At 42.0% G+C, this 24,773-nt stretch overlaps 1 protein-coding gene across 1 annotated transcript in view; it reads right to left on the reverse strand.

Annotated features, from left to right (window-relative positions):
* The window catches only part of PRTFDC1 (phosphoribosyl transferase domain containing 1), a 71,128-nt gene that overhangs the window by 16,786 nt on the left and 29,569 nt on the right, over positions 1-24,773 (reverse strand). The window contains exon 4 of the mRNA XM_081343213.1: positions 6,101-6,166. Coding sequence (XP_081199339.1) covers positions 6,101-6,166 — 66 coding nt within the window. The remainder of the gene's footprint in view (positions 1-6,100; positions 6,167-24,773) is intronic.

Raw genomic sequence — 24,773 nt, forward strand, 5'->3', positions numbered from 1 at the left:
CCAGGATATAGTTCGCATCACTACCAGGTTGTTTAGCACTTTATGCTTTCCTAGTTTGCATTTGTGTTTAGGCTAACCTGTTGTTGTAAATTTCATGAAATTAGTGTCATATAAAATAAGACCGATGTCTTCAAAGGGACTTCAAGATGCAGGATTCCCATTTTAATTTAAAGCTGTCATTAAAGCCCAATTATTTTTGCCCTTATGAGGCAAACTGAACAGAAGGAACTAACATGGAGAAACAATTGTGAAGTTCAAAATATTTTGGCAGAATGTTTCAATTACTGTGCTTGACATAGAACATTTTTCCCTTCACAAAACTGTGGGGCTTGAGCCAATGCATGTCTTCAGGAGAATTTTTGAATGAAAACAGCACAGGAGGAATGAGTTACATTCTTTTCCATTCCCATTTCCCAAGAAATTTGCACTTTGCTTTAGGTAAAGAAAAGAGACCTGTGCTAAACAGAGTGGATCAGAGATGAATAACTTTAATTGGGGTTTCTAGATTTTGGAGAATAATGAGAACTACGGCAGGAGGGAAAAAGATCCGAAATGGTTGAGCTTGTGCCACATATAATGGCAGGGACAGGATCTTCTGTTTTTAAAGAGGAATTTCTAAAAACAATATTAGGCCCATTTGGGAATTTGTTTTTTGGTTTCCTACCTAAAACAGCAGGAAGCTGCACTTCCTATTTTTAGGGATTTGTTGGAGGCACCTCTAGGGGTTGTAAAAGAAGAAAAGAGCCAAATACTTCAGGTTATACTTTTCTGAAGGTAGATAAAACTCGATCAGTAACATAATGGAATTTTGACTTTCCTTTTGGCAAATAGCAATAGACCAAGAACCAACCCTGACCACTTCTTCAACCACTAAGTATCCTACTATTTCATGAAAGTAGTTGGCAAACTCGTGGGAAACACACTAAGGGACCCTTTTCAGCACAATCCAAAAATGACATGTTTTTATTTTCCTGTTCCCCAAAGAGTTGGCTGTTGTAGTAAGTAGCTATGGAAAGTACTCATCTAAGAAGAGGAACATAGGATTTAATTTCCAAACCACTCTTGTCTGCTTTGGATCTGAATCCTGCTCACCAATTTGTGAAAGACTGGTCTTGATTACCTGAAGACCAACAATCTTTTCTCCCACAAAATCAACGATTCAAGCATAGAAAAGGTAAACTAGGAGTTAATATTTAATTTCTCTGTTCAATACATCTCAAAAGGTGGCATGTAAGCCTACTTCTGCAAAATAAATTTAAAATAACACCCTGAAAAATGTCTGCACATTTCTTAATCTTAACTAATTTGATACGGACCATCTGTAAGCAACAATGAAAGTAAAATATGTACTGTTTATGAACCACTTTGTTTTTGACAGATAAGGCTGCTGTATGTTGAACTGAAAATATTTTTTGGTTTACTTCTATAATCTTTGTGAGGAATGCATATTATTAGAAAGGAAAGCAGAAGCCATAACATATTAGTGATAAAGAACAGTTTCATCCTTGACCAATGAAAGCACCTGGATGGTTGGATGGTAAAATATTTATTCCTTTCTTATGCTTGTGCTATTCAAAGAAATCTTATTTTGTGGTTTTGCACAAAAATGTACAATAACACACATCTTACAATGTTACAGAATGAACCAAGGATGCAGCCATTGACTTCAGATGAAAGTACGATCATCAAACATACCTAGAAATTGCAATCTTGATTCTAGAATTAAACTATCAGATAATATATGCACTAATTCTTTCCTGTGATCAATTTTGAATTTAAGCAATCAATATTTAATGAGAAAGTTAATGATTTACACAGGATTATACTTTTAGGGTGAGGTTTTTACATGGGAATAAACACCATTAAACACAATTGGAAGAAATATTTTTAGGCTCACTCTGTAAATCAGTTAAATTGATAAAGATAGCAATCTTATCTATTTATCAATAGCCAACCATGATGAACAAAATATGATAGGTTGACACCCACTGCAATACTTTAAACACTTGTCTGAAATTATTAACAAATTTTAAATGTAGAGGATTTGGCACTAATCAATGTCAAATGTCACTTTTTTAAAAGCTAGAAAAGAACATTTAAATTATAACAATTTTCTTCTTGAACAGTCAGCTAAAGTAATAATCAAGCAACTTTAAAAATTGTTTTGGATATGTTAACAGAACAGAAAATGATAAAAAGAATTATATATAAGCTTTTCTCTTATATATAATTGTCAATGGCAACTTTGCTGAATAAATTATAAATTCATCTCATATTTTTTCAGTAATTGAAAGTCTGAGTGAGATTTTGGTGGAGGAAAATGTAATATTGTAACACCATGTAACACCAGCTGCCTGCAATTAGTGCAGGTTCGCATCCCACCAGGCTCAAGGTTGACTCAGCCTTTCATCCTTCCGAGGTAGGTAAAATGAGGACCCAGATTGTTGGGGGCAATTAAGCTGACTTTGTAATAATGCCGCTTGGAGTGTGTGTGTGTGAAAGCCCTAATAAGCAGGCATATACATAGAATGAAGGCTACTGCTAAGCTTGTAAGCCGCCCTGAGTCTTCGGAGAAGGGCGGGATATAAATGGAATTAAAATATATATATATAATACAATCATTTATTTCATTAAAAGAAATGAAGATAAAATGAAATATTTAACAAGTTAGGTAAAGGTAAAGATTCCCCCGCACATGCGTGCTAGTCATTTTCGACTCTAGGGGCCGGTGCTCATCTCCGTTTCAAAGCCGAAGAGCCAGCACTTGTCCGAGGATGTCTCCATGGTCATGTGGCCGGCAGGACTAGACACCAAAGGCGCACGGAACGCTGTTACCTTCCCACCGGAGTGGTCCCTATTTTTCTACTTGCATTTTTACGTGCTTTTGAACTGCTAGGTTGGCAGAAGCTGGGACGAGTAACAGGCGCTCACTCTGTCACGCGGCACTCGGGATTCGATCCGCCAAACTGCCGACCTTCTGATCGACAGGCTCAGCGTCCTAACCCATTGAGCCACCGCGTCCCTTGTATTTAACAAGTTAAAAGTCATGATATTATCACAGAATTGTACTTTTGGGATAAATTATTTTTGCTATAACCCTTCCTAAATTTACCCTGAAGTTTGATGTGTTCTGCCTTTATTATTTTTACAAATAACTCAAGGCAACAAACGCGCACAATACTCCTTCCTCCTATTTTTCCCAAACAACAACCTGTGAGTTAGGTGGGCTGAGAGATAGTGACTGGCCCAAAATTGTTTAGCCAGCTTTCATGCCTATGAAGGAACTTGAACTCACAGTGTCTTAGTAATTGGTAATTGGCCCAAACTCGAACAAGGGGAGCAGGGAGATGCTTTAACCACTAGACCAAACTTGGTTATGATCCCAATGTTCTGAGCCCAGTGAAGTAAATCTTTCATGTTTTGCACAGCTCATCCCTGGAACACATCTATAACAAAAGGCAATGATACAAAAAACAACATGGTACATTATGGAATAATCAACTATATGTGACTACATAGTTACATCCTCACATGTGTTATCTGCACATCTCAATCTTGTACTTTAACAAAGTTTCCATCCCCCACTCTCCTCTCCTTGCCAAATCATTATGTCCAAATATAGCAGAAAAATAAACACAGCTTGTTCTCCAGACTTCAGATGCTAGATATGGAATAGTTATAATAACTGAAACTATTAAAAAGTTCTGTAATTTACTGCCTATTTTGATGATTCTGTAAAGCAGAAGCAGTATTTAATATTTGATTTAGCATGAAGCACAGAACAGGCTCAATGAATAACAATGAATAAACTATGAATTTTGTTAGCAACCACTTTTTAAAACCATAAGTTACTTATTTAATGAATGGAATGAAATCTAACAATATATATGTTTATAATGTATACATATCACACATACAATATATTTACACACCCTTGAAAAGTATCTGGAAGCAGAATGCAGCTTTGTGAGCTATAATGGGTACCCCAAGAAGGGCACATATAATATCTCTGCTCCACAAACTGCACTGGGTTCCAGTTTGCTTTTAACTCCAATTTAAGGTGTTTGTTATTACCTATAAAGCCCTATATAGCATAGGGTCAGGCTACGTATAGAACAGCTTGCCCCATCACATTAGTCTATCCCACTTGATTAGATAGGGTCAAAAAAATTGACTGGCGGAGTCAAGGACGAAAGACTCTTCTGCTATTGCACCTGCTTTGTGGAACATCTTGCCCTCAGAGTTGAGGGAAGCTCCTAATTTTTTGGCCTTCCACAAAGGGATCAAAACATGGCTGTGTAGCCTTGGAGGGGGGCACTGGTAGGCCTCCTGAGAACCCCTGCCACCTGTATAACAACTCCTAATCTCCCTATTTTGGAACTCTTGAATTTTTGTAATTTTATAAAGTTATTTTACATTTTTAAAAAATGTTTAATCCTAACATTCGATTTTTAATGTTTTATTATTTTGATTAAATTGTACACTGCCCAGAGCCCCTCCATGAGAGAAATAAACTGTTTAGAAGTTTGATTGATCAATCAATCAATCAATAAATAAATGTGCACAGATGCACACGCGTGCACACACACACATGAACTGTGTTTGTATGGGGAAGGGTTGTTGAAGTTGCTGAAGCCTCTAGCCAATTCACAGATGCAGCAGGCAAGAACAGTTCAAGACAGAAAGTAAACTGGATATAGGCCACAAAAACTATGGCTACTTTGCCTGCAAGCCTGAGCTGGTAGAGACATAGCTCTAAGCTATAATTCAAAGTTTAGAAATTACAATGGCTGCATAGTCATGCCACATTCATCCAACAACATGTACACCACAGTAGCTTATCACAATGTATTAACCCAGCACGTGACTTTGCTTGTTGCTAACTTGTCCAACAAACCATCAATTGGCAAGATGTGTAAATGGAGAACTATTGCCAAAACCAATGTAATGATACATTGTGAAGCCAAACAGATAATAGCTGTTTTCAGACATCACAATAAGTTATTGTTCATAATTACAGAGACAAGTTACACAAGGTTTAGTCTCACATGCATCCTTTTACAATCATGTTCTAACAATTGTTTCTATTTCTGATAAACTGTAATTAATCATATTGTTGAAATCTGACAAATTGTATTTAATGTTACCAGGCCATGAGATATGAAGCTAATTTGTTTTAGATAAAGTTAACCACAGTTTAGGCATTGAATGGCATTGTAAACCATAGTTAAGTTGTGCTGGGTTGGTGGGGAAATATGCATGTCCAAGATAGGTTACTTAGGCTTATACCCATTGTAAGAAGTCAACCTTCCCAAACACAAGTCTTCCAGCTTTTGTAATTCCCTGTCAGCAAAACAAAAGCAATTATGGAAACCACGTTCAACACATCTAGTGGGTTTAGGAAAAAAATAATATATAATTTATCATGGCATTCAAATGTAATCACATACATCATTATATTTTTAACTGCATTCATGGTGGGCATGCTGTGGGAATGATGGGGGTTGCAAGAGTCCCAGAAGGATATTTGACTTAGAGCACTACAAAACCTATCAAGTATTGGTAATTTATTAGATGTTTCTTACTTAATGATAGCAATAGGGGCCAGCAATTCCATCACTAAGTGATGCAGACATAAAGTACAGTGTCATATGACTGCATGGATTTATGATAGTTCCAGCAGTGGTCATGAAATGAATCCTTGGGGTCATTAAATGCAATACCAGATGATCACCATTTGTGATCTCCTGCCAGTTTCTCCCCTGGCTTTGCTTGCAGAAGCTGGTAGTGAAGATCACATGATGACGTGACTGAGAGATACTGAAAATGTCGTAAATGCATGCTGGTTGCCAAGTGCCTGAATTGTGATGATGTGACTGCAGGGATATTGCGATGGCTACAATTACAAGGAATGTCTATAAGTGTCCCCCTTTAGTGCCATTGTAACTTTGAATGGTCAATGAATGAGCAGTCACTGAACAAGGATTACCGGTATTTATAAATAAATCGTTTATACATTCCCATATTCAAAATTTAGTTTCAAGGTTAAACAAGCAGTTTTCAAAACAAAAGGAATATTTCTATTAAAATGTGTACAAACCTTTCCAGCCAGTTTTGAAAAGTCATCTCCTCCTATGATACGAGTATCTTCCATAGACTGATCATTCTGCAAAAACAGACATTATGTAGAATTTCAGTTTCTCTATCAGTATGAGCAAAAAAGAACTGGGATAGTAGAAACATACCTTGTGATTTGTTAGTTTGCACTGACTGCTTGATCAATTAATCTTCTCTCCCTTTTAGGACTCCGAAAATGGTGTATTTTTATGTTTTATCATATTTAGCTTTCAACAACTTTAATATATTGGCTGTAATCTAGAACTCATCAAGTCTTTCACTGACAGATCCGAGGGAGCCATTTCTATGGAAAATTCAGGAGAATTTTTCATCCGATATTCATTCTCCAGTATAGCTAAAGCTATGCAAATGTAGGAAGAATTATAAATGAATTGAAAAGTAAAAAGTATAATCCTGTACACATCCACTCTAAAATAAACCCCATAAATTCAGGTAGGACAGACCAGTCAATTAAGGGCAGCAGGACTGAAAATTTTCTCCCACAGAAATGAAAGGGTTGTAAAAAAACTATGATTCAGTAAAACAGAAATCAAAGCTATTTTTCAACATTTTTAATTAGAATTTTTCAGTATAACAAAATGTATAAGACTAAGAAAGATAGGAAACAAGAAACAAAATAGAAGAGAGAAATTGAAAAAAAAAGAAATGAAAATATATAATTATGCCTCCTTACCATCTCTATATATTTCTGTGACTGATTTACGACAGTTCTAATTTCTTTTCCCCCGTTTTCCCCATCTTGTCTGTCCCTTTTAATCCCCAAATCCCAATTGATTTTTTTTCTTTTCTTTTTTTTAAAAAACAAAACAAAACTACATTTTGTGAAAATCACTGACAAACCACATTCCAAAATAAAACTATTAATGCAAGAATTATTCACTCAATGCAATAAAATCCAGTAACATCTTTGGGTAGCAATCAAAAACAGCAAGATGGTGGGGTTTCACTGCAATTGAATTCTGTCTCTTTTACAGGGCTTTTTTTCTAAAAAAAAAAAGGTGCTGGAACTATCATCTTGTTAATCTTTTATTTATATAATTTTATTTATATATTTATTTATATAATTAAACAATTATATATCCAATTCTTAACATACATTTAATTTATTGTATTTAAGGCAAATGCTCATAGATAATTCCAAACCTTTGTCCAATTCTCGTCTGGCAAATGTTCTCGACTCCTTTCCTTGCTCTTAGTATCTATGGCTGAATGTCGTCCTCTGAGTAACCACAGATCAACGTACTTTGAAGGATCAAAAAGTCTCAGAGGTGGTCCGACAAGTTTGATGAACAAAAGTGCTGAAATTGTCTTAGTCTTTAACGAAGCTCTTGTTGAGGTGGCAATTAGATTCATCTGTGAAAACCCACGTTCACATTCACTTGAAGAAATAGGAATGGTATTCAGAGTCCATATCAAATGCAACAGTTTTCCTGGATAAGTCTTTTCGAGAACGTATTCACGGAATCCACAAATAATTTCTCTTTCATTTAGATGCAGTCTGATTGATAAGTTTCTAATTTCCACTTCTCCAAATGTCAGTTGAGTATTAACATCTTCAGGCCAATATTTTTGATCAAGTACGTGAGACCAATACGCCAACTCATCATCTTTGCTATCAAGTAATCTTTTTTCAATTGACTCTTTCAATTTTGTATAAAATATACTTGGGTCAATGGGAGGATCCTTTCTTGAATCTCTTTTGTGAAGTAAAACTCCACGAAAACAAAGATCACTTACAGCAGCAACAGGACATTTATAATAGGGCCCAAAGTTCTGTCTTCTGTCTTCAAAAACTTTACCAGTATTTTTATTTTCTTATTTGCCTTATATAAGTTGATGTTGTGGTCCTGTAGATCCAAATTTAAATCTGACAATTCTTGGAGAGCGTCACACATCAATCCTAGGTCCAATAAAAATTCTGTAGATGTTATTTTTCTTTTCAAGCCATCATAAGTGCATTTATCATTTTTATCTCTTGTAGGATCATGCATTGCTTGTTCAAAATGATACACAAGGGATTCAAAATTATTCCATACAGCCAAAACTGTACGCAAACTAGATGACACCTATTGGGTACTTAAAATTCTTCCAATTTTCAGCAGCTCAGTCCCCACATGAATGCAACTCTCTACTATTCTTTGGTGAAGCATGGAATATGACATACAGTTTATCAATAAGTGACTGGAATCTATTTATTCGTGAAGTTTCCTTGGCAGCATCACCTACTGATAATTTTAGTCTGTGATTAGCACAATGCCAAACTATAATAGAAGGAAAACATTCTGACAGCAATTTTTTCACTCCATTTTTACTTTCCATCATCACAGCGGTGCCATCGCATGCCAGAGAAATTAAATATTTTTTCAAATAATCTTCTGTCATCCCATAAGAGTAAAGACACTGGAGTAAGGAATCAAATATTCCTTCTGCTGTTACTTTTTCAAGTTCTAACAAAAACAAATTTACTGGTAAATTCATTCCCATACCTTTGATACAGCATCGAACAAATACTATGAGGGTAGTTTTTTTGCTTATTGTGGTTGATTTATCAATTATCAATGAAATTTTATTATTGGATCGAACAATTTCTTTAACCACAGTTTTCCTCATTTCTTCACTTATATGATTAACAATGTTAATACACGCATTTGTAGAATGAAGAATACGACCCAATTCAACTCCGTTCTGTTCTTGCAGATCAATTTCATTTTCAAAATGATGGAATGATTGATTTTCCTTTGCTACTTTATATGCAGTTCGAAATTTGTTTCCAGTTATTTTTTCATGAGATAATGATGTTAAAAAAACATTCTCAAAAGTCATTTTTTCAGTTTCAGCAACTATTTTTAATGCTGCTTTATGTGCAGCAGATTCTCTTGTGATCAAAATTTTTTTTCCGAAGTGAGGTCAACTGTTGCTTCCTATCTGTGCCAGAATAGGCTATCTCATTGTTAATCCATTCTTTGGAAACTTTCATACCCATTTTTGACTCAACACCAAGAGTTCCAACTTTTTTACAAGGCGTACAGCCAAGTTTCATGTTACAAGCATATTGTTGTTAGCTGTGAAGTCGTGTCCGACCCATCGTGACCCTATGGACAATGTTCCTCCAGGCCTTCCTGTCCTCTACCATCTTCTGGAGTCCATTTAAGCTCACGCCTACTGCTTCAGTGACTCCATCCAGCCACCTCATTCTCTGTCGTCACCTTCTTCTATTGCCCTCAATCGTTCCCAGCATTAGGCTCTTCTCCAGTGAGTCCTTCCTTCTCATTAGGTGGCCAAAGTATTTGAGTTTTAGCTTTAGGATCTGGCCTTCTAAAGAGCAGTCAGGGTTGATCTCCTCTAGGACTGACCGGTTTGATCGCCTTGACTATACACACTTTTGTTGACAGGGTGATGTCTCTGCTTTTTAGTGTGCTGTCTAGATTTGCCATGGCTTTCCTCCCCAGGAGCAAGCGTCTTTTAATTTCTTGGCTACAGTCCCCATCTGCAGTGATCTTGGAGCCCAGGAAAATAAAATCTGTCACTACCTCCATTTCTTCCCCATCCATTTGCCAGTAATTGAGAGGGCCGGATACCATGATCTTGGTTTTTTTAATGTTAAGTTTCAACCCAAGTTTTGCACTCTCCTTCTTCACCCGCAACAATATAGGGCGGAGGTACAAAAACTATCCATATGGTGTAGTAACAACAACTTGCACCTAAACATCGGCAAGACGAAAGAGATGGTGTTAGACTTCCGGAGAAAAAAGGAGGAACCTGCCCCACTTTACATCGGGGAGGACTGTGTAGAGAGAGTTTCCTCCTTTAAATTTCTGGGAGTCTACCTCTGTGAAGATCTGACCTGGAAAGTTAACACAACCCAGGTGGCTAGAAAGGCCCAACAGAGGCTTCACTTTCTTAGGATCTTGCGGAAGAACAGGGTAGAACAACAGCTAATGACCCTCTTTTACCGGTCTACCATAGAGAGCGTCCTCTCGTATGGTATTGTGGTTTGGTATGCTGGTCTGACAGCCGCGGACAGGAAAGTATTACAGAGGGTAGTGAGCACAGCACAAGACATTGTGGGCTGTTCCCTGACACCACTGGATGACATCGCCAGGGCTCGTTGCCTTGGAAGAGTGAGGAAGATTCTCAGGGATGACTCACACCCTGGACGGTATCTCTTTACTCTACTACCATCCGGTAGGAGATACAGGAATATAGCCAGCCGTACCAACAGGCTGAAAAATAGCTTTTATACGTGGGCTGTTAGGCTTTTAAATGGGACATAATCTTATGCAGAATTGACTTGGGAGACCGGTGTGTGGTGTAGTTGGTTCACATGGTGTGGTAGGATGGAGGGTGTTGTCACTGTATGTTGGGGGGAGAGAGCACGGGGGGAGGCTCAGTTAATCTCAATGTACACATGTTGTACTTTGACAATAAAGTTTTATTTATTTAATTTAATTTAATTTAAGAGGCTCTTTAGTTCTTCACTTTCTGCCATTAGAGTGGTATCATCTGCATATCTTAGGTTGTTGATATTTCTTCTGGCAATCTTAATTCCAACTTTTGATTCATCTAGCCCTGCCTTTCTCATGATGTGCTCTGCATATAAGTTAAATAGGCAAGGCGACAGTATACAGCCTTGCCGGACTCCTTTCCCAATTTTGAACCAATCAGTGGTTCCGTGTTCAGTTCTCACTGTTGCTTCTTGGCCCACATATAGGTTTCTCAAGAGACAAATAAGATGGTCTGGTATGCCCATCTCTTTAAGAACTTGCCACAGTTGGTTATGATCCACACAATCAAAGGCTTTAGCATAGTCAATGAAGCAGAAGTAGATGTTTTTCTGGAACTCTCTAGCTTTCTCCATGATCCAGCGTATGTTGGCAATTTGATCTCTAGTTCCTCTGCATCTTCAAAATCCTGCCTGTACCTCTGGTAGTTCTCGATCCACATACTGCTGGAGTATAGCTTGTAGGATTTTAAGCATAACTTTACTAGCATGAGAAATGAGTGCAATGGTGCGTTTGAACATTCTTTGGCACTGCCTTTCTTTGGAATTGGAATGTAAACTGATCTTTTCCAATCCTGTGGCCACTGTTGAGTTTTCCAAATTTGCTGGCAAATTGAGTGTAGCACTTTTACTGCATCATCTTTTAAGATTTTGAATAGCTGAGCTGGAATACTGTCACCTCCACTAGCTTTGTTGTTGCTCAGCTTTTCTAAGGCCCACTTCACTTCACATTCAAGGATTTCTGGCTCGAGGTCAGTGACCACTTCACCGTGATTATCAGGGAAGTTAAGCTCATTCTTGTATAGTTCTTCTGTGTAATTTTGCCACTTCTTCTTAATCTCTTCTGCCTCTGTTAGGTCCCTGCCATTTTGGTCCTTTATCATGCCCATTTTTGCATTAACCGTTCCCTTCATCTCTCCATGATTCTGCCTCCTGGCCAAGGATTTAGTTTATGAAAAGTGAGCATCTGTAAACTCTAGTCTGGCTCTTAAAGCTCCACTCCATGTGGGTTGGATTTCTGTGCTAGATGGCTGCATTTTACAGACACCATTCAATAATCTGATTGATACAGGCCATAAAATTAGAAACTGATCACTCCAGAAGGTAGAGGTCAACCAGTAATTTATTGTGATCTAATGTGCTGGGCAGCAGCTCTTTGTGGTCGAGTAACAGGCTGTGTGAGGAACAGAAGGGTGGGACGATGGAAAGGGATCAACCTGCACTGCTGAGCAAGGCAAGAACAAGTTTGTTTTTCATTGTCTTCTTGACCTTGGAAAGTAGAAATTGGGACCCACATTCTGAGGCTCACTTGCTGCCGGCTGCTCCATCTGAGGGACCTCTAGAGGATCTCTAGTCGGGCCCTCCCCAACGGGGGGAAGATGTTCACGGGCTTCTACACCCCGGAGGCATCTGCCAGTGGCTGAGCGGTGGGCCCATTCCCGCCAGCCCCAGCCCCGCTGCCACCCTGGACAGCCCAGCTGGAGAAGGTGAAGCAGCCCATGAACGCCTTCATGTCTGGTTGTGCGTGCAGCAGTGGCGGATTGCGCAAGAGCAGCTCTGACTGCACAACTCAGAGCTCTCCAAGCCGCTGAGTGCCGCCTGGCAGCACCTCAACACCGCCCAGAAGCAGCCCTTCATCGACGATGCCAAGCAGCTCCGGGTGCGCCACATGCTCAATTACCCGGACTACAAGTAGCAGCTGGGGCGGAAGAGCCGGGCCAGCTGGGAGCCTGGTGGACACTCCTCCGCTTACCTGCTGGGGCCATTAGCACCCCTCAGATGGACGCCCGCCTGCACCGGCTAGGCCAGGGGTCGGCAACCTAAAAAAGGAAAAGAGCCACCGGGAACCGGTTCCATCACAAATTAAAAAAACTGGGAGCCGCGTGCGTGTGTCCATGCACGCGCATGCGCAAAAAATGTTTTGCGCATGTGCAAAATGGTTTTTTTGTGCATGCGTGGACGCACGCGGTTGTCATTTTTTTAAAAAGTGAGATGGAACCGGTTTCCGGTTGCCCGACGGCGACGGCCCGTCTGCAAAGCTGCCGCTTTTGGCAGCTTTGCAGACGGGCCGCGGCAGCGTCCTCAAAGAGCGACGCCGCGGCCCGTTCGCGCGGAGGTACGCGCGCACCTCTCCAAACGGGCGGTGCCACTCTCCATTTGGAGCGGTGCGCGCGCACCACTGCACCGGGCGGCTGGGAGCCGCAGGAGACGGCTCAAAGAGCCGCATGCGGCTCCGGAGCCGTGGGTTGCCGACCCGTGGGCTAGGCCAACACATTCCATGGGACTGCCGGCCGGCTGGGGCTGGCCCTGGGCAGCGGCTGCATGATGGGGGCTGCGGCAGCACCCTGCAGCAGCCTGGTCTACAGCACGCCAAGCCCCCTGCCAAGGAAGCTGGACGCTGGCCTTCAGCACCCGCTGGGGGACTTCCCGGACATTGTGGCTATTTATGGGCTGCAGGGCTGCAAGGTGTCTGACACAGACACCCCGGGCTGCCTCCCTGAGCTCCCTCCCCAGCCCCTGTGGTTCAGCTGCGCTGCCCATTTGGCCCCCCTCCTGCAACGATGCCAACTGCAGCTCCGTGTCTGTGTTTCATCACACAAGGAAGGCATAACCGGGAAAGACCAACATGGACATAGTTCGGAGACGCACGCTAACCACCCACCAGGTCCACACCGGGTAGGCCACCAGCCTGGCTGACAGGTGAGCACAAGGAAGGTGTGTACATGCACTCTGCAGAACCCACCTCCCACTCCTTGCCCTCTCTTATATACCTAGTTGAGATGGTGTAGTTGGGCAGCAGGGAGAGGTGCAAAGTTCCTGACAAGTAGCCTTCGCTGCAGACAACTTGCCTGTGCAAAGTTTGCTGGCCGGGTCTTTTGGCGGGCTCAGCAGTAATTGGCTTTCAAAAGCCAATAGAACTCCCTCTATTGGATTTTGAAAGCCAATAGGAGTTTCTACACAGCTTGTTGAAAAGCTTTTTTCCCCCCAAAAAAGGTGCCGGAACGCCGTTCTGAGCGTTCTATGAGAAAAAAAGCCCTGCTCTTTTGGATATGAAACAATGCCCTATGGCTGTACAAAGGGGGCAGGGCTTTGATTGGGATAGCATATCCATCATCTTGCATATTTTTATATCTTAGTGCACAGGAAAATATAACTTGCTTAAATTGGGTCTGTCTAGTTCAAGAGTGTCAAACTGCCGGCCTGCGGGCCAGATGCATCATCCCAAAACCGCACCCACCCCATTGCCGGCAGCGGAGAAAAAGCTCTGATATGTTGTGCGATGTTACATGATGTTGAAAGTTTGACATGTCTGGTCTAGTTTAATGAAGAGAAGGACTTGGTGTAACATGATAGCAGTGTTCCAATATCTCAGGGGTTGCCACAAAGAAGAGTCAAGCTATTCTCCAAAGTACCCGAAGGCAAGACAAGAAGCAATGGATGGAAACTAATCAAGGAGAGAAGCCACCTAGAACTAAGGAGAAATTTCCTGACAGAACAATTAATCAGTGGAACAACCTGCCTCCAGAAGTTGTGAATGCTCCAACATTGAAGTTTTTAAGAAGAGACTGGACAACCATTTGTCTGAAATGGTATAGGGTTTCATGCCTGAGCAGGGGATTGGACTAGAAGACCTCAAAGGTCCCATCCAACTCTATTATTATTATTGATCATCGCACAGTCAGCCAGATGTTCAGACTGGATTTGGCATTTTTGTCTACCTGTCAAGTCCTTACCAAGGACCTGGGATAGGCAGATGTGGATGTTTGATGGTATTACAGATATCGTCGCAGGATGGAAGCAGTTCCTAGTAAGGCCACCTTTTGCAATTGACTAATGGCGAATTTGTCAATGCCAATGCTGTTCAAGTGGTGCTCCAGTTGTTTTGGAATTGCACCCAAGGTGCCTATTACTATTGGTACTACCTTTGCTTGCCTTTGCCACAATCTTTCTGTTTGTATTTGTAAGCCTTTGTACTTTGTTATCTTCTCCAGTTCTATCTCATCTGTTCTGCTGTCTCCAGGTACTGCCACGTCCACTATCCAGACTTTTTTGTCTTTCTTATCGGCAATTGTTAAGTCCACGGTGTTATGTTGCAGGGGCTTGTCTGTTTGAATTCTGAAGTCCCAAAGCAGTTTAACTTTATCATTTTCTATGACTTTCTCTATTTTATGATCCCACCAGTTCTTGCTTACAGGCAAATGATATTCCAATGCACCATTGTTGCTACTTTGTCATGCCGCTTATTTGTAGTCAGTCTGTGCGATCTTCTTGCAGCAGCTTACCAAGTGGTCCACTGTTTCTTCAGCTTTTTTGCATAGGCGGCACTTACGGTCTGTTGCTGTCTTCTCAACTTTGACTTTGTCCTTAAGGCTTGGTCTTGTGCAGCCAGAATTAGTCCCTCATTCTCTTTCTTCAACTTTCCTGCTCTTAGCCACTGCCAGGTCTTGTTATTATCTGCTTTCCCAGTTATTTTTTTAATGTACTGGCCATGTAGTGCTTTGTCTTCCCATACCTCTATTCTATTCTTCTTTTGGTCTTTCTTGAAGGCCAGTTTGGTATCTTCAGTAGTCAGTAAGCCTTCCTGATATACTAATTTCAGTGCATCTTCATCATTGTCCTTCAGATATTCTTCCAAAGCCATTTTTTCTTCTTGAACCATCTGATGTACTTGCAGCATTATTACTACTACTACTACTACTACTACTATTATTTTAATTACTGTACATATTTTGCACTCAACAAAAGTGATTTAGAGAACATCCAATAAATCACTCAAGCCTTGCTGATTTTCCCATTTCTCTTTGGCTTCTATTCTCATTTCCCTTCTCTTTAATGCTTAATAAAGAACAAGAGAGATCTTATTCCACTATGTTTCAAGAGGTAAAATAAACATGGAACTCTTTTTCCAAATTGCTGGACCGCTCATGCACACGTTTTCCCTTCAAAATGAAGTTGAGCAAGCAATTTGTATCACAAATGTTATCTCTGCTTCAGCCCACTATCTTCCTGATTCTCATTAAACATTGCTTACTTTACTGGGCAATTTTCAAGACACTTAACAATCTTTGGATCCTGGATGCATCATAGCTCTCCATTACAAATCAAAGACGTTACCATGAAAAAGCATTTCTTAATCTGTACAGAAAACTTCAGAGAAGCAGCAGAGAACATAACTGCAAAGTGATTAAATCTGACCTTGATGACAAGTAGAACTTGAGCAAAGGAACAGAGGAGAAAGTTCAAAGGCTTTGATAATCTGTGACTGATCCAGACACTAGAACAGGCAATCTGGTGGTCCATTGAACTTTAACCTCCATCAAACCAAACACTATATCAAACAGGAAGACCTTGGATGTACTATATTGCCATTTTAAAAAATGTGGAAACCACTAGGTTTCCTATCCTTGGAAGATACTTTAGAAATGCTGTCAGGTAGCAACACGTGTGAAACAAGAATTCCTCACCTACTAGCACTGCTGGCTAACAATTCTGAGAGTTTTATTTCTTTTTCAGATTTATATCCTTTCTACAGGAGTACAAGGAATTAGATTGGAGCTCCACAGTGCATCTCAAAGCAGCGTTTGGAATTCAAATCCAAAAAACTGCATGTCTTATATAACAACGCATCTTTCAACATTTCTCATTGAATCTAGTAAATTATCCAGTTATAAAGACCAGCTGTAGCCAACTGAATTGAGTGGTTTTAGTTTCGAACATGTAAGCCATCAATCAAATTATAGTTTAAACCGCTTAACAGCTTCAAGGAAGAATGACTAATATACTGCTTATCTTTCGTTGGTTTGGGATCTCTTTCCAATTACTTGTGCTAAGGTTCTTAAATTTGAATGTTGTCTAGGCCAGGGCTTTTCAACCTTTTCACCCATTGTACCATTTTTAGGATAAGGCAATATCCGAGTACCACCAGTCGCCCAGCAAGGTGTCAAAAACTTGACCAAAAAAAAAACAAAACAAAAGGGAAAAAATGATAAAGTACAAGTAGTCCTCGACTTACAACAATTCGCTTATTTGAAGTTACAAGGGCACTGAAAAAAGTGACTTATGACCATTTTTCACACTTATGATTGTTGCAGCATCCCCAGGGTCATGTGATTTACATTCGGATGCTTGGCAACTGATTCATACTTACAATGGTCAGTGTCCCAGGGTCATGTGATCACCTTTTGCAATTTTTTGACAAGTGAAGTCAATGGCTGGAGGGGCATGGCCAGCTCAACATCACTCAGGTCGCAGGGGGCCTATGGGGAGTGCAGGCGGGGTTGTAGGGGGATCTGTGGGACTCTGGTGGAGGGGGATGTGTCTGGGATGGGTGCCAGGGCATGGTCCACCAGAGGAGCCTCGCTGTCCCTCTTGGGCCACATAGGGGACTCCCAGACAGTTGTCTGGGCTGCCCAGAGCCCTGGGCAGCAGAGGGCAAGCGCCCAGCCCGGCCGTCAAGCTCCTGGGGCACCAGGACCCTGCAGCCCAACCCACTCCAGCCCCACTTCCCCGAGGGGGCGCCTGGCTGTGCTTACCTCCTTGTCAAGGATGATGATGATGATGATATGCCCCTCTACCTGGCCAGGTTGCTCATGGTGGGTGCAGGAGGGCAAAGTGCTTGGGTCAGAGGGAGGCCCACTCTCTGCCCATGTGAGGAGACCCGGCTTTGTAACCAAAGCATCCTTAGTGATATGATGGCTGCTGGTGGCCAAGTGCTAAGGCAGGACTTCCCTCAGACCCTCCCTCCCTCTCATTCCAATCTCCCTTCTTCCTTCTCCCTCCCTCCATCCCTATCCTCCCTCTTTCCCTGGCTCCCTGCTTCTTATTCTGATCTCCTTCCCTCTTATTGTCCCATCCTTCCTTCCTTTCCACCCAATGTTCCTCCCTCCCTCCCTTCCTTCTCATTGTCCCTCCCTCCCTTTCCTTTGTTCCCTCCCTCTCATTGTCCCAGCTTTCCTTCCTTCCCTTCCATTGTCTCTTCCTTCCTTCCTTCCTCCCCTCCTTCCCTCTCACTGTCCCATCCTTCTTTCCTCCCCTCCCTCCCATTGTCTCTTCCTTCCTTCCTTCCTTCCTTCCTTCCCTCATTGTCCCATCTTTCCTTCCTTCCATCCCATTGCCTCTTCCTTCCTTCCTTCCTTCCTTCCCTCTCATTGTCCCATCTTTCCTTCCTTCCATCCCATTGCCTCTTCCTTCCTTCTTTCCCTCCTTCCCTCTCATCGTCCCATCTTTTTCCCTCCCTCCCATTGTCCCTTCCTTCCTTCCTTCCTTCCTTCCTTCCTTCCTTCCTTCCTTCCTTCCTTCCTTCCCTCCCTCCCTCCCTCCCATTGTCCCTTCCTTTATGTCCAGGAAGGGACAAGGGGAGGGGGAGAGGCTGCCAGCGCTGGTGACCATGGCTTGAAAAGCCACTGTAAATTCCTGGGCAAGAACCACACAGTCTTAAGAGCAAAATGGTGGGAAGATATTTGTAATGAGGGAGTGAGAAATACAGGCAAGAAAGGCAGCTGGGAAAGGGTTGCCCTCCGGGAGGAATGAAAAAAGGCAGCATCCCCTAAGGAGACCAGCAAATGAAAAAAGTGACTTATGACTATTTTTCACACTTATGACTGTTGCAGCATCTCCAGGGTCATGTGATTTACATTCAGATGCTTGGCAACTGAGTCATACTTATGACGTTCACAGTGTCCCAAAGTCATGTGATCAATGGGCGGGGGGCATGGCCAGCTCATCACTCAGGTAGCAGGGTGTCTGTGGGGGGGGAATCCGTGGGTCTCTGGTGGAGGGGGGTGGGACTGGAATGGATGCTTTCCCTCCCTCCCTCTCTGCCATTGTCCCTTCCTTCTTTCCTTCCTTCCCTCTTTGTCTCCTCCTCCTTCCCCCCCTCCCTTCCACTGTCCCTCCCTCCCTCTCATTGTCCTTCCTTCCTTCCTTCCTTCCTTCCTTCCTTCCTTCCTTCCTTCCTTCCTTCCTTCCTTCCTTCCTTCCTTCCTTCCTTCCTTCCCTCTCTTCCATTGTCTTGCGCTATGCTGCCCAAACACCAGCCTGGTTTTGGCAGGCAACGGCATATTCTCACCACATGGAGAAGCCAGGCGACGTGAACCAGTGACATCATGGCCCTGCCTGTGTCCACGCAGAGGCAGAGGAGATCACATGTGCCCCAGCCTCTGCACAGGCGCAGGCAGGGCCCAGATGGCACCGGTTCACCTCGCCCAGCCGCTCTGTATGGTAAGGAGAATGCGCCGCTGCCTGCCAAAACCAGGCAAAGTAGGTGCTCTACTAGGAGCCAGGCCCTCCTATTGTAAGTTTCTCCCCAACCGGTGCACCTCACACAACCTGCCCGTCTCCCATTTTCAGGCAAGTACATTACAAATTGGCTACTTCTCCCAGTCATTTTTCCCCTATCGGAGCTAAGCGTTCAAGCCAGGTTCCCCGATCCTCTCCATGTACATCGTTCTTCCCATAGCTCTCCTCAGCGCTGTCGAGAGATGCCCATTTCTGGCCACATTGCTACTGTTCTCAAGTTAATTTGCACCTGCTCAAAGGAAGAGAGCGATGCTTTTCTCCCTCCTCCAAAGGACGGGAGACAAACCTGCATTGCCACCAAGTCACCCATCCTTCGGGCAAAGTAATCTCCTTGCAATGCAAAACTGTGGGGGCTCCATCTTTTGCAAAGGGCAGTGCGTGCACCCCATGAGCAAAGGAGGAGAGCAGCCAAGCAACCTGCTAGTCCAAACTACAAATACTGCTTCTTGGGATGGGGTGGGGTGGGGACGGAAACATCTGGAAATCATGCAAGAACTTTTCCTCTTATTATTACTATTATTCTTCCAAGTTGCAAAGGAAAAGCAGAAACAGCCCAGCTGGGCAGGTCAAGCTCTCTCTCTCTCTCTCTCCCCCTTAAACGTGGTTCATCAGGAGCTCCAGCACTTCCCACACTTGCAGCGGGAAGACCGGCAGCTTTTCCACTGACCCTGGGCAACTTTGCAAAAAACAGCAAAACAGCATGGAGAAGCACGGCTCAGCTGTAGCTGCACATGCCGATCTTGGGCTCCTGCCCAGCTCACTTGCTCCTGCTGCTTGCTAAGTGAAGCCCCAGGATCAGCGCAGGGCTACAGCCGATACAGCCGAAGCACTTCTGGGCGGCTGTATCAGCTGTAGCCCAGTGCTGATCCTGGGGCTTCACTTAGCAAGCAGCATGTTTTCCGCGAGCAAATGAGGTGGGCAGGAGCATGGGATCGGCATTTCTGAGCAAGGCTCAGCTGTAGCTGCACACACCAATCCCGTGCTCTTGCCCAGCAAACTGATCAGCAGGCTACAACTGATACAGCCACCCAGAAGTGCTTTGGCTGTATCAGCTGTAGCCCTGCGCTGATCCTGGGGCTTCACTTAGCAAGCAGCATGTTTTCCGCAAGCTAGACAGGCAGGAGGCGTTTGCTTGCTAGCCCTTCCCCCTGAAACACGCCACTTGCTCACTCACCCTTCCTTGCTCACTGATCCTCCAAAAAGAGGATGGTCTGCCCCCTTTATACCTTTTCTTCTCTCCACCCTCCTCCTTTTCTCTTCAGGGTGGACCAGAAGCTCCAATCAGTATGTCGCGACATGGCAGATCCTGGGGATTCAGGCAAGCTCTGCAGCTCCAACTGATCTCCTCCAGGTCTGTGCGGCTCTGTTTTAACTGGTTCCCTCCCCCACTCCAATTAGCTAGGGCTCACGTACCACCAGCCAGGTGCTCACGTACCACTGGTGGTACACATACCACAGGTTGAAAAGCCCTGGTCTAGATACTTATCAGGCATTCTTACCTGGACATTATTGTATGGACAATAATGCAACAGAGCAGGGGTCTTCAAACTTGGCCCTTTTATGACTTGTGGACTTCAACTCCCAGAATTCCTCAGTAAGTGTGCCTGGCTGAGGAATTCTGGGAGTTGAAGTCCACAAGTCATAAAAGGGCCAAGTTTGACGATCCCTCAATAGAGCAAAAGTGGTAGTCTTTAACTTATGACACAACTGGGACCAGAATTTCCACTGCTGAACAAGTTGGTTATTAAGTCACACTTGATTTTTCAACTTTTGCCACGATTGTTAAATGAATTACTGCAATTGTTAAGTGAATCACAGAGTTATTAAGTGATTCCACCTTCCCTTCTGGCTTTGTCAGAAGCCCCCTGGGAAGGTCACAAATGACAATCATGTAACCTCCAACACACTGCAACTGTCATAAACACATGCCAGTTGCCAAGTGCCCAAATTCTGATCATATGACAGTCATGCATGCTAGAAGTGGTCTTTTTTTAATGCACTTTAACTCCAAATGGCTGCTAAAGGAATGGTTGTAAGTCAAGGACTATATCTAAGTCTATGGTCCTCAACTTTTACAGCTTGGCTGCCAGGCGGGGGCAGAGGGGGGAGGAGAGGGGAACAAGCCTGCCGCTCGTGTAAGTTGAGCAGCACAGGTGCATGTGTGTACCAGCCTGCCAGTTGTGCAAGTTGAGCTGCATGTGTGTGTATGTGTGTGTGTGCATGTGTCAGCCAGCCACTGGCATGGCCTGGTTCTGAACAGGCCACAACTCAGTAGTAGGCTGGGGACTGGGGACTGGGAACCCCTGCTGTAAAAAGCCTACTTGCACCCTACATCAATCCTATCAATGTCAAAGGGCATGAACAGGAGCATTGATAGAGTAAGATGTTTGCTCCCATGAAATTGATTGTGCTTAGATTGTAAGCCGCCCTGAGTCTTCGGAGAAGGGCGGGATATAAATGGGATTAAAAATAATAAAAAAATAAAAAATAATAATTACGCATATATAATTGCACATGCAAGATTTTCCCTTCTTGGCTTTGCTTAGATTTGCTTTTCCACGTATGATCTTTTAAATAGAGAAAAAAAATCTGCATAATGTTCCAAAATCCACAGCTGAACAATTAGGATTCTTCCAAAATGTCACTAGTGTTGCTCAACTGGTCCTTACAGACCAGTGTAGTTTTCCTCTTTTATCTGCAAATTAAGATTCAGTAACCACTTGGTCAGGGTTTCTATAGCAACATTTAAGTTGACAATTCTTCCAGTATTAGATCATCTCCAATGAATTGGGTGGGGCAGCTATTATCTTTTTTCTTTCTTTCCTGGAGACCAGAGGGATCTTGAATCCATTAGGCTACGTGTGGGTGATCTCAAGAAAAGAAAGGGGCTCTTGTAACAAGGATTCCTGAACATTGTAAAAAGCAACACACATCTGTGATTTGGGGTAGCAGAGGAGAAAGTGGTCCCTTTTTAAAGTGTTCTGGCAGAACAAAAGCTACCTTATCATGAAACAAACCAACAGTAATAAATTTTGAACCCCTTACCTCATTAAACTGTGATGGGCTTTTTACTGAAAAAGTAAGGACATTTACTGAATGTCCTTTGGCTATCAGCTCAAGGCTTGGCACCTGTTTCTCTCTCCCCCCCTCTCTTCCTTTTCTTTTTTCTTTCTCCCAGAAACAAACCCAAGCAAGACAGCTAATTAGAGTTCATAGAAAAAGCATAAGAGAAGTTTTAAAAATATCAGTGGTTTCAGGATATTTGAAGAATCTGTCTTTTAATCATCTTGTTTCATTCAGTGTTACTGCTATCCTGAAGGCACCCACAGAGTTGGAACGCAAAATTCAATCGGTTCACATTTTAACATAAACTGACCCAATTTTCACTTCCTAAGATAATATATAGATTGGCTTGCAGATATATTTTCATTTTTGCACACCTCCAAATTTTTCAGTTTGATTCCCTGATCAAAAAATGTTGCAAACATTACCTACGTAAAGTTTGCACACAAAAATGTAGATTGTTTGTACATGTAAAAAAGAGCATGACACTTTACACCTGTTTTAAATTTGTTGTTGCTTTATTTAATTTTATTCGGCATGCCAGTTTTTCCCCAAAACTTTTCCCTCCAGATGTATTTCAATTCCCATAATCCCTCAGGCTGCTTAACCATGTTGATTAGGACCTTTGGAAATTAAAGTCGGATATATTTTGGCTGGAACTCAAGAGAGTTAGAGAGCTGTTGTCCACTGCTTCCAGTATAGCAGAATAAGAATATATTATTTTATTGATCATATGCCTTCTGTATTTATAGGGGGAGCGGGGAGGAAGCATTCTAATCCTAGATAAGGTTGTCAGTTGCCAATAGCATTTCATTCCAAAGCTTGGTCCCTAAATTGAAAAATGATAGTGTTATTTTAATTTCTTCCAGACCTGTAATCCCTACCATCTCTTTTAAGATCTGTGGCCCTTAAAACCTATAGAAAGGTAATCCTTGATTTATGGCCCTCGTTTCCACTGCTAAGCAAGCCAGTTGTTAAGTGAGTCATGCAACCTTTTTGCCACAGTTGTTAGTGAATCTCTGCAGTTGTTAAGTGATTCCTGCAGTCCTTATGCAAATCTGGCTTCTCCCACTGACTTTGCCTGTCAAAAGCCTGCTGGGAAGATTGCAAATGGTGATAACATGATCTGGGGATGCTGCAAACATTGTAAATACATGCCAGTTGATAAGCACCTGTATTTTGATCACATCATTCTGGGAATGCTACGATGGTCATTAAAGTGAAGACCAGTCATGTCATTTTTTAAAGTGGCACTAAAACTTCTAATGGTTGCTAAATGAATGATTGTAAATTGAAAACTGCTTGTAATGCAGAAAGCAAACTGAAAGAGAAAACTACATTCATGTTTTGCTTCAACCCAAAATAAATACTGGAGGTTATGAACTGCAACTTTGGAATTATCTGCACTATTTAGTGCACATGTCCCATTCTTCAAATACTCACTTTTTATGAGATGGTTCATTGCCAACCAAGGCATTGTTTAAATAATTCTAGGTTTATTTTATAGAGTGATCATAGGATATTCTCCAGACAGATGGTGACTCATATTCCTGACAGCAATATGCCCCATCTCTTACTTGCTCTTGTGGAAAACTCAGAAGTATATTTATTGTTCTCAAGAGCCTTAGAAGCATTGATAAAAGTGTGAACACACCTTCTTCTATTTTTAACATGTTGGGAAAAATTTACTTCAAATTCCAGATATATATACGAACATGGAATGTGTATACTCATAATATTTACAGCTGGAAATCTCTTTTCCTTGTACTAGTTTCTAAGAAAAGATCCGATATAATGGACAATATGCCATGATTAATTGGTGTTTTGAAAGGATACAGCTCTGTTTTTAATTTGGAAAGCACAACAATGAAACAGCAGTTCTCAGGATGCCCAGCAGAAACCTAATTTTAACAGAACTCTAAAATTGTTTAATCTTTTGTTTCGCCTAATACTTGGTCTTATTGTTTCTAAGTGCTTTATTTAATGGAGAAATTAATTAATTGTTTTATTCTACCAAGTAGGTAAAATGTTCCATGAGTAAATTCAAAGCCTGGGTCTTCTGGATTGTTTTTGTTGAAGTGCGTAGCCTCTTCAAACATCAGCAACAGTGGATCCATCAGTTTCTCTTCAAGAAAAAATATATCCAGATATTGACTATATTTTAAGATTGTCAATCTCAGAAGAGGAAGGGTAAGGAGTTGGAAAACATATATCTTTGAATATTTAATAGGCCACTCTAAAATGATGGACAGACATTATCTCTTTTATTTTAAACAGCAGAAATAGAACACAGATATGAAAACAGCAGAGACACAGTTATACATTAGGCAAAACTTCCTAACTGTGGGAGCTGTAAGCAACAAAGGAAGATGAGCTCTAGCTTAAGAGGTTCAAAAAAAAGCAGGATAACCATTTCTCAAGGAAGGTGCAGTTGCAAAGATTTATTCATTGCAGTGACATTTGAACTGCGCAACTGCCACTGTCTCTCTCCACCAATAACATTCTGTGCTTTACACAGCAACTAGGAGAGGATTTATGCTATGTGACTGGAATGAGAATGAATATAATACACACACACCACCCCTGTGGCTCATCAGACAGGACTAGCAAACCACAAGTACTCAGATGCACATCTTGCATTTTATAAGCCAACCTGGAGCCACAATGTAGTTTAGAATATAATCCTCCATAAAAAGGCAGAAAAGGAAAATAGAATTTGTAAACCTCAAATATATTTGGGTCTAGTTGTAGCCAAAAATAATCTGCAGAAAGA

This window comes from Vipera berus (assembly GCF_964194415.1).
Source record: "Vipera berus genome assembly, chromosome: Z".
NCBI lineage: Eukaryota > Metazoa > Chordata > Lepidosauria > Squamata > Viperidae > Vipera > Vipera berus.